Genomic DNA, 11,950 nt, shown 5'->3' on the forward strand with positions numbered 1-11,950 from the left:
TATTTAGTACTTACTAACGTATAACTTGAAAACCACGAATTACTCAAACGATAAATAGTCGAACTAGCCTTTTAAGTTCTAATTTATGCTATACACGATCACACAGTAATCATATAATTACAGATAATATTATTGTATATTTATATCTATGAGTAGTCTAAGAAAACAACCTTGACACGATTAAATAGATATAGATATTTGTCAGACTTAAAATTTAAAAATTAGATTGTACCACAAAAATTCTCTTTTTTTAATAGTAGAAATTCGGTTACTAAGACATTTGCAGTCCTTGTATTTCTTAGCGACGTGTAATGATTTTTAGTTTTTACTATTTTTATTCGAAAAGAATTTACGGATGTATAGCGTCCTATTTATGATTCTTATTGTAATAATTTGTATTAATCATTTTATATTTTATTTCAATTAAATCTCATATTTTACAGAAGTAATAAATAATAATATTCTTGTTCAAATTCAAATTTTCAAAAATGTTCCACCAGATCTATATAGAACCAGTAGTACACTAGTACCTACTATTCATCCATCCATTAAAAATAAAACAAATACAAATGCAATACAATCATTATCAAAATCAAACTACTATGGGTCATTACCACGATTTAAAATATACTTAATAAAAAATCAGTGTATGTCTGTATTATATAGTTCATTAAACGCCACTGTCGCTAAAAAAGCGCCATAAGTCATTCTGGATTTTGGAATTGTCTATATTGAAGTATTCAACTGATAACTGATAAGCTCTCGTGGTCTCGTATCCTCGTTTTGCGATCGCCGATCGGCATTCGGCATTCTGTTTCTGTTGCAGGCTGTATTAGTTTCAAGTGTTTTAAAGGTTTAGTTCGTAAATATAAATAATATTTATAACAAATATATTATATTATAGTTTTACGTCATCCGTCGGATTTGTAAATACTAAATAGCCACTGCGAAAAACATTCCCGAAGATGCCGCGAATTATGATCAAAGGTGGCGTTTGGCGCAACACCGAGGTGAGATTTAACAAAAAAAAACTTCGTCAACAGAATACGTCTTAGTTTGTTATTTAATTCATTATTATTGATTCAGAATTGGTATATATTATAATATGCCAATATGTATATAAATTTATATCATAGCTAATATGATATAATATTATATCTAAGTTGTAAAGTATAAAAATATATTATTGATATGTCCTTTCATAAAAACCTTAAATGTGTTTTGTTTTTAATTATTTGATAACTGAATTAAAATATAGCATTTATATACCTTGCTGTATTGCATAAAATTCATATTATTCAAAAATACTTTTTGTAACTAGAAATTGTCATTCTTTATGCTATAAATAAAAAAAATATACACGACTGTAGTAGTCATAAGGTTAGAACACTTTAATTTAAAATATAGGTTTTTTTTTTTATTTAAAAAGGAAGCTTTTATGTATCACTATACTGTCTGTTGTGCTTGGTTCTGTTGCGTTTAAGTTATATTAGTTGTCAAAGGTTAATTCTAAAGCTCATTGATAAAATAATTATAAATAAATTTGATAAATCTTTAATTTAATTACAAATTATACTATTTTTATTGAGTCTAGCATAAGTGTAACCTATGAGCTTAGAACAATCTCTTATATACAATTACTTTTATATATTTTTATAGCAAACCATAATTTAATTAAAAATGTTCAATGCCAATTCACATTAGCGTAAAACAATATATTGGAGGTACACCCAAATCCTGTTACACCAGAATTTGTATAAATAAATACTGAGTTTATAGGTTTAAATGATAACTATAAATTAGGTATAATACCTATTAGTGTTATAGATAGAGTAATTTTTTAATTATTTTATGTTATTTATTTTTATTAACAGTTTGAATTTTATTTCTTTTACAGGATGAGATTCTTAAAGCAGCAGTTATGAAATATGGCAAAAATCAATGGTCACGTATTGCATCATTATTACATCGTAAATCTGCAAAACAATGTAAGGCACGTTGGTTTGAATGGCTTGATCCAAGTATTAAAAAAACTGAATGGAGTCGAGAGGAAGATGAAAAGCTTTTGCATCTTGCTAAACTTATGCCTACACAATGGCGTACCATTGCTCCAATTGTTGGACGTACAGCTTCACAATGTTTGGAAAGATATGAATATTTATTGTTAGTATTTACTAATAGATATATTTAAACTTAATGTTGATTTTTTATTTCGATGCATTACAAAATGTATTAGCTGTTATCAAAAGATTTATTTATTTTTACATACCTATGTTGTATTTGATATAATTTATACATAATGCTTCCAGGGATCAAGCCCAAAGAAAAGAAGATGGTGAGGAAGTGGGAGATGATCCAAGAAAATTAAAACCCGGTGAAATTGATCCAAATCCAGAGACAAAACCTGCGCGTCCTGATCCCAAAGATATGGATGAAGATGGTGATTATTTGTTTAAAATCTAATTTTAAATATATATGTTAATTTATTTAAAAAAAAAACACATTAAATTTAATAAAAGTGTGAAAAACAGTTGGATATATTCTATAGAATTTTTCTTCACTAACTTGCTAATCTAAGCTTTAAATACTTTAAAATGTTAGTTTAGTACATTCTGTTATTTATATGTAAAAATATTTTGCTCTGTATTGATGACTATACAGTGTACTTCCGATTATCTGCGGAATAGGGTAGCAGTGCATTCACAGATAATTGAATTATGAGAATAATCCGCAAAATAGGGGGGTCCAAGGGGTTGTAACCCCCTCCAAAATTTCTTTGAGTCCTAGTATAATAACCTATATAATCTTATACATATATATTGTAATAATGTAACCCCCCCTGAAATTTTTTTCTAGTTGCACTACTGATGTATAATGTAAAGATATACATATTTTTTTGTATACATATAAGTTAGTAGATGATTTTGTGGAAAACATTGGATAATCCACAACACGGATAGTTTCTCGCAGATAATCGAGAGTACACTGTATTAGAATTTGAAAAAAGTTAAAGTAAGATCTCAAAAACATGATGAAATAATATATACAAAATGTATATAAATATAAGTACTTACAATTAAATTTCATATTTATTTTTCATAAACCTAATAACTAACAAAGTTAAGAGTATTATTTTTTTAAATGTTATCTTTATTATTCACAAAATATAAATTTATAAAAATTAACTTTGAACAATTCATATGTTGTTTAACAGGTATTATTAATTCTATTTGTGTAAGGGGTTTATAGAGCTAAAATATTTTATAATAAATAATATTATTAATATATAATTAAAAAGTACCTTAATAAAATTAATATTATCAGGATAAAATCTATAGAATTGATTTTTAGTTTATAATTATATAAAAGTTATTTATTGTTTATTAGTATATAGTATTACATTTTTAAATGTTTTCTAGAGTTGGAAATGTTATCTGAAGCAAGAGCTCGTTTAGCTAATACACAAGGGAAAAAGGCAAAACGTAAAGCTCGTGAGAAACAATTAGAAGAAGCTAGAAGACTTGCTGCATTACAAGTAATTTATAAAAAATTATATAAAATAATTATGTAGATAAAAATAATGTTTTGATTTTGTAGAAACGGAGAGAATTACGTGCTGCTGGTATAGGTGTTGGAAGAGGCAATAAGCGAAAGCGTGGTATAGACTATAATGCTGAAATACCGTTTGAAAAAAAACCAGCTTTAGGGTTTTATGATACTGCCAATGAGGAGGTTGATCCACTTGCACCAGATTTTAGAAAATTGAGACAACAAAATTTAGATGGAGAACTACGAGTTGAAATTGAAGAGGTAAATAATTTATTTTAAGTACTTTTAAGAATTATTTTTTAATTGCGTTTGAATTTTAGAGGGAAAGAAAGAAAGACAAAGCTAAGCTTAAGCAACGTAAGGAAAATGAAGTTCCATTAGCTATGTTAAATAATCAAGAACCTATTAGAAAAATGAGTAAACTTGTTTTACCAGAACCTCAAATTTCTGATCAAGTAATAATCTATAATTTTATTATAAATATCTCCAAAATGTTAATATTATAAATTTTTATTGTTTTAAAGGAATTACAACAAGTTGTTAAATTAGGGCGAGCCAGTGAAATGGCACGAGAAATAGCAATGGAAAATGGTCCTCAACAAGCTTCAGATGCATTATTGTCAGATTATACACCTTCAATTAATAATATTCCTGGCCGCACTCCAAGAACTCCATCTGTTTCAACTGACAAAATTTTACAAGTAATTTGAAATTAACTATAAAACTATCAGAATATAGTTACATGTTTTCTTACCTTACCGTGAGAATTATTATTTTAAACTTAAGAGGATGTTATATTTGCATGTGTTGTCTGTATCCTGGTAACACTTAACTTCATATCAAATATTACATTCAGAATAATCCAATTTACTCTTGTTATTTATTAATATAAGAGTGACTTAACTTATTACAAAACTTAAAAATTAGAATATTTTTTAGAGACCTTTTAAGGAGGCTTAAATTGATATTAAATTTTTAAGCAAATTATGAATGTTTTATATATTTTACAAAAAATATATTTATACAATTTTTTTAACTTGCTTTTAAATTGAAATATGAAAAAGGAGCCTACAAAGTGCTCTAGATAATAGTCTTATCTTCAAATTTAATAACAGATCAATTTAATCTCATATTAAAAGTAACATAATTAAATGAATTATTGTAATCATGAAATTTGTTATGTTGTGCATTTGCAAGATAAAAACAACACAATATAATGACCATTCAAAAAGAATGATTAAGAGTTGAACTTTGTGAAAACACTCTTGCTAAGATTTCTTTTATATATTAGATAGATCTTGAAGTTTAACATTTCATTTACTTTTTGTAGGACGCACAAAATATTATGGCTCTAGCACATGTAGATACTCCTTTAAAAGGAGGTCTTAATAGAGAATTGCAAAATGTTGATTTCAATGGTGTCACCCCACAACGACAATTGATTACAACACCTAATACAATTTTAGGTACTCCACTTTCACAAACTGCTAATGATGGTTTCCAAACTCCACAAAGTGATAGATCACTAGTAAAAGCTGGTATGCTTACACCTACTCCTTTAAGGGATCAATTAAGCATCAATCGTTCAGATTCTATGGAAGTAGATATTATAAATACACCCCAAGCTATGAAAAACTACCAAAATCAAGTAAAAGAACAGTTGAAAGCAGGGTTAAGTACATTGCCACAACCCAAAAATGATTTTGAAATTGTTGTGCCAGAAGATCAGCCTGAAGATGAAGAAACTGAAGTTCAAAAAGATTTTGTAGAAGATCAGTCTGATGTAGAAATGCGTAGTGCTGAAGAACTACTAGCTCGTCGTAAGTATAATTAAAATTAGACATATATTATTAAATTGATGATTGGTATATAATATATACTAATACAGTCAGATCAAAGATTTTTGCACCCTAGTATAATAATTTTCATTGCAGTATCTGAGTTCAACTTAATATTTCATTATCAGATATCCTTAAAACAAGAGTTTTCTTTACACCTGGTTACATTTCGCATTTTCATATCTACTTGGAAAGTATACATACAATAAATAATTCTTCACATATGCACAACACATTATTGATGCTAATAAAATTGATATTTTTTAATATAAAGTCTTTAAAGATAATAATATAATAATATTACAGTTCTAAATAATTCTAAAAATGTTTTTATGCATTTTTGTTTGATATCCATGTAAAACTTATTTTTGCAATTGACTTATTAGTTGTATATTCTCAACAATAAAAATGACAAAATGTACTAATATTTGTTTTGTATTGTATATATTGGTTTGTTACATAACCAATGTCACTTATACAGTAGAAATTGTTTCTAATAAATTTTAAGGGCCAGTGAATTTTGCTCATTGCAATCGGTAGGTTGTTAATACGGTTAGAACAAGTGTTTGTTGTAACTGGTTAATAAAAGTCCTTGTTGTAAAATGTAATTGGTAAATGAGAAATATAAAAAAACAGATGAATTTATTTTACTCTTATGTATGTAATTAAAACTAATACTGTATCTTTGTATACATAAATAATTAATTTAAAAAAAATCTTATTTATATAATATAAATGCATATATTATAATTTACTTTTAATTTAATTTTATTATTTATATTAAATACTTGAATTTAATTTTTGAAAATAATATTTTATTGAACTTTCTAGTATATCACACACTAGTACAAAACATATTTATAAAATTAAAGGTAAAATGTATTATATGTCATCAAAATATGAGTAGGTTTAAAATATATATATTATAGGAAAAAGATACACATAATAACTGAACATTTATTGTATAATTCAATGTTTTTTACTGATTGTAAGTGTTGTAGCCAATATCTGGTTTTAACCATTGTCGTTGTAAAAGAAAATTATAACATACACCTAACCTAACTTATGTGCTCATGTCGGAATCTAACATTTTGCTTATTGTAAGCAGTGTCTCATTTTAAGCGATGTTCATTTTAGTGATTTCTACTGTATACAAATTATAAATGAAAAATATATCAATATATCATAGGCGGAGCTAGCTCTCATATACAGAAAGTGCAAATTTTTCTAGAAATCTTAACTCTTCTCTTTTATAATTCAAAAATAATAATAATAACAATTTTTTTTTTTTGAAAGAAACAAATTTATTATTATATCTACTTCTTAAGTAGAGTTTGTGTACTTTTATAATATATACTGTACTATCTGTACTATACTATGTATTATATGCAATATTTCACTCCATTTAGAATATTTAGAACGTCATATTATGTAAAGAACTTAATATTTGTTTAGGGAGTGCTACACCCCTGGCTCTGCATATGCCTATGTAATACAATTTTTCTCTAAAAATATGAATCCTCTCTTAGTTTCCCCACTTTAAATCCAATCCTGTTATACTATGGTAAATAAATGTATAACTTGTGTATTTCCAGGGCAATTAGAAATGAAGTTACGATCTCAAGTAATCCAACGATGTTTACCTCGTCCACCAGATACTAATATTGTTTTGAGACCTTTGAATTCAGAGCCACCTCTTACAGATCTTCAAAGGGTAATTATAAATTTTAAACTGTAGTATTAAACAAATATTTAAAAAATAATATTATTTACATATAATATAATATATATATATTTATTTATTTTTAATTTGTTATGTAGGCTGAAGAATTGATTAAACAAGAAATGATTACAATGCTTCATTACGATGCTGTCCGTAGCCCTCTGCCACCAGAAGTTGCTACACTCACTCAAAGTGGTCCCAAAAAACAACCAATCCTAACTGAAACTCAACATTTGGCTTATTTACAAGCACACCCATACCAACAATTTACTGAAGAAGAAATGGAAAATGTAATTAAAAAATATATGTATTTACTATTTACTGATTTAGGAAACAAGCAAAAAATAAATTTGTAATTTTGCAAATAAATTTTTTTTTACTTATTATATAAAATATATTTTAGGCAAAACAAATCTTAATGAAAGAAATGGAAATTGTTAAGCAAGGTATGAATCATGGTGAATTGTCATTAGACTCATTTACTCAAGTATGGGGTGAGTGTTTGGGCCAAGTATTATTCCTGCCAAATCAAAATCGTTATACAAGAGCAAATTTAGCCAGTAAAAAAGATAGAATTGAATCGCTGGAAAAAAAACTGGAACAGAATAGAAACCATATGACTAAAGAAGCTAAAAAAGCTGGAAAAATGGAAAAAAAAATTAAAATTATTCTTGGAGGATATCAAGTATGTAATATGAATATCATAATGATATTAACAATAATTATTCTAGGACTGAGTTTTTAATATGATAATTTTATTTATTTAGACTCGATCCCAAGGTCTTATCAAACAGTTCATAACCAGCGTTGATGAAATTGAACAAGGACATTTAGAATTATCAACTTTTCAATTTTTGCAACGACAGGAAGAATCTGCTATACCAAAACGACTACAGGTAATTTTAAATAGATTTGAATAGAAAATTTTTTATTTGCTTACATTTTTGCTGTTTTCATTATTAACTGTTTGGTATAATAATATAGCAAAACAGGTTAAATAAAAATTTCATAATCATTATTAAATTAATAGATATATATTTTTTAATAATGAATTATATTTTAGTCATTAACTGATGATGTAGATCGTCAAAAAGAACGAGAAAAAATTCTACAACAAAAGTTCTTGGACCTTGAAACACGGTGGAAAGAATTACAAATTGGAAATGATTGACTATGAAGCTGTTATTGATATAATAGGCTCTCATATTTGTATTTTTTTTTTTTAATTTTTACTATATCTCTATTATCTTTCCTGAAAATTGATATAACTTTTGTCACATTACGTGCACATTTCTTTAAGAATTGGTCTATAATTTTAATTTTAATTTAATTATACAATTCAATTACAACTATAAAGTTAAAAGATTTTTTACTCTACATTGCAATATATCATCCTTTGTTTAAAATAATAAATCAAATGACAATATTCCTGATAATATTTAGCTAGATGAATACTTCCAAAGTTTAGATTCAGTTCCAGTTGCAAATTTATTATCTTTCTTTTTCAATTCTATTATAGCTTCCCTCGATAACTTCTCCTTCTTGTATTATGATTTTCCCAGTTACTAGCCTTAGTCTAGCCGATGTTGAGACTGGTTTTGTGTAATTAAGAAATGTTTGATCCATTGGACCTTTTATTATTATTATTTGAAAAATTTTAAATTTGTATTAGATAACACAATAAGTAAAAATGACTGACATAACACATACGTAATAAAAAAACAACACATGAAGTACATAATTACGTGATGAGGAAAACCATCAGATAGTTAGCGATGTTACACTCTGGTAATTTTGTTTTAATTTATATTAATTTAATAAGTTACGGCACCATTCCTTTTGATGCGGCGTGGATGATTGTTTGGAAGAGTACGTGATGATAGGTGGGAAACTAAAGGTTTAGGATGGTGTTGCAGCTTAAAGTGAAATTTGTTATAGTATAATTTGGCTAGTTGGTCAACTGTTGCAATTTTTAAATCTTTATGTAGGGTTTTATTTGTTACGTACCTAGGGGGAGGGGTGAGGCTATTAGCCGAAGAGTGATAGACTGGGAGGCTTGGAATGGTTTGGCGCATCCCCAGATTTGCATACCATATGCCTATAAATTGAAAATTTAGATTTGAGAAGTGGTCTAAGCAGATGAAGGCTGTTGAGGATTTTACGTTTGGACTTTAAATGTGGGCCTCAGGTTAATCTTTTGTCTAGTAAAATACCTAGATATTTTACCAGAGTCGTTGTAGGAATCTCAACTCCTTGAAGTTGAAATGAGCTTGTTTTTCCAAAGTGTAAACGTCACATGGAAGGATTTATCAGAATTTATTAAAATTCTCCACTTGGTTGCCTAGGTATTTATTAAGTTGAGGTGATTTTGGAGGTTGATTGAAGCTTGAACGTGGTCTGAATTGGAGGCGAGTATAGTTGTATCATCTGCATAAGTTGCTATAGTCGTGTTTGCTGTTGTTGAAATATCTGAAGTATATATTATTTTAAATAAATCGGGCGACAAGTCTACCTTGTGGAACATCGGCAGAGATTGGAAAGTAAGAGGATATTGAGTCGTTTTGTTGAACTGCAAAAGTACGATCGCAGAGGTAAGATTAGATTATGAAATAGTATGGTGCTGGGAAGAATAATTTAATTTGTAGAGAAGGCCATCGTGCCAGACTCTATTGAACACTTGGGTCACATCTAGGAAAACCCTGAGGCAGTATTCTTTATTTTCAAATGAAGTTTGCATTTTATCAGTAAGTCTATGTATTTGGTATATTATCGAATGAGATGACCTGAAGCCAAATTGCGTATGGGGTATTATATTTTTTAAATGTATGAGTGATCTAATATAGTTTACTCGAATAATTTGGTTAAATCTGGTAGTAGACATATGAGTCTATACTCTATAGGATGACGATAAGTGTTTGGGTTTACCAGGTTTATGTTTAAGTATTACTATAGAAAATGTCCAGATTAAAGCGAAATGAGAGTCTTATCAACATGGAGTTGTAGATAAATATGAGAAGTAATAGAGTTTTTTATTAAGTAAGTGTTGTAATATTTTGTTATTAAGTCGTATCTAGGTGATTTCTCTGATTTTAGTTTGCTAAATAAGTACTTAATTTAATTCAATGGATTTTTGGGGTTGCGTGTTTTGCTGAGAGACACATTGGTAATGGACTATTAAGAAATCTGGCAATGCCATTAAGGTGTACAGATTCAGGATTATCATTAGGATGTAGCATAAATATTTTTGAAAGATGAACTCCGAAAAGTTGGGCTTTATCTTTGTCTGAAATGACTAGCTCTCCATTTGGGCGTTTGTTCTTTAATTTTGAGAATATTTTTGGTAGTTCTCCACACCAAGTCGTCATTAGAATTTGGTGATTGACATTTTTAAAATTGGATGTGTGTTTTATAATAAGTTTTTAAATTAAATTTGATAGATTATAGATTATCTAATAATCTTTTATCAGAAGATAGATTGGACCTTTGCCAGCACGAGCAAACCCTTTCTTTTTTTCCTATTAATTTTTGGATTTGAAGAGAGAGAATGTTAGTTTTTGAGTTGTCAGGTCTATCTGTGACATATGATGATTTATAAATAGCGGTTTGTATTGAAGTTGTTAAGTTATGCGCTGCTTTATCTATTTAGTCAGTTGATTTAAGTGAGATTTTTAGGTTAGTGGCATTTTCCAGATTTTCTGAAAAGAAACTAGAATTAACTGGTTCCTTTGCTAAGGAAAGACGGGGAGGGTTGAAGGAAATCTCACAATTCAGATTGAAAAGAACTGGACTATGGTCATATGCTGCATTATGCTGAGTCTACTAGATTTTTTATGGAATGGGTTATGTGTTTTGGGATTGTGGTTAAGAAACAGTCCAAAATATCAGGGTGCAGACTTAAGTGAGAAGGCGAGTCAGTAGGCCCCGGGGAAGATATGAATGTTATTATTCTTTTGTTTTGTGTGATGTTTTTAAGCATCCTTCCCCTGGTGTTTTCGATTTGGCAGCCCCAATGCGAATGTTTGACACTGAAGTCTCCACCGATAAGAAATGAACGGCCTAATGAGTTTAGAAATTGGAAGAATTGTTCAAATGATATTGCAGTTCTTGGAGGACAATAAACTGAGGTTATAGTTGTGGGAATATGATTCAGAGTAATTAGGATGTGACTTGAACAGTGTCAGTTTTGTGATTATCTGGGTAATGATTGGTATTGTATTTTTTTTTGAAATTATAATGGGCGGTACCATCAGTATGGTCGGTGCGGTGTATCCAGGAGAAAAGTTTTTTATATTTGGAGTGCAGTGAGTTTCCGAGATAAGTGCGATGTCTATATGTTTTTTATATAAATAGAGTAATTCAGGTTCGTAACGTTTTAGACCGTTTGCGTTCCAAAGGAAAATCCTAAGGGAGTTTACGTTCGATTGTCTATTTAACATCTTTTAGAATAAATTATTTATTACGGTAGTGAGAAGTTAAAGGTTAAATTATTATCGGGTTAAATATTAAAAATATTTGAAATGTAATGATTTTTTTTTTAATTGTAATTTGGTTTATCTTTGATATCTTGAGAGTGAAATATATTTAGGAAGACTTGGAAATTCCTTGATATCATTTAAATTTGGATAGGGTTGACCAGAGGATGTCTATTGATAGTAGTTTTACTCCCATTAACATTATAGTTTAAATTAATATTTTGTTTAGCTATAGCATTTGAGTTTTTACTTTTTTAAAAGTAAGAATATAGAAACTTAGTTTAATTATCTACACTACATCTTCAAATTTGTAGAAAATCCTAACGTTAGAAACTAAACTGATTTTTAATTAATAATATAATAAATTC

General features: G+C 28.1%; 1 protein-coding gene across 1 annotated transcript; it reads left to right on the top strand.

The window, feature by feature from the left end:
- Positions 1 to 754: 754 nt before the first annotated feature.
- Positions 755 to 8,467, top strand: LOC113560737 (cell division cycle 5-like protein). Its single transcript, XM_026966789.1, has 13 exons — positions 755 to 1,010; positions 1,898 to 2,163; positions 2,310 to 2,440; positions 3,420 to 3,535; positions 3,598 to 3,810; positions 3,870 to 4,004; positions 4,074 to 4,250; positions 4,880 to 5,369; positions 6,983 to 7,101; positions 7,209 to 7,400; positions 7,514 to 7,795; positions 7,878 to 8,006; positions 8,174 to 8,467. Exons 1-13 carry the CDS (start codon positions 966 to 968, stop codon positions 8,279 to 8,281), a joined length of 2,403 nt encoding a protein of 800 aa, XP_026822590.1. The 5' UTR covers positions 755 to 965; the 3' UTR covers positions 8,282 to 8,467.
- Positions 8,468 to 11,950: the final 3,483 nt, after the last annotated feature.

The sequence above is a fragment of the Rhopalosiphum maidis genome, chromosome 1, assembly GCF_003676215.2.
Source record: "Rhopalosiphum maidis isolate BTI-1 chromosome 1, ASM367621v3, whole genome shotgun sequence".
NCBI lineage: Eukaryota > Metazoa > Arthropoda > Insecta > Hemiptera > Aphididae > Rhopalosiphum > Rhopalosiphum maidis.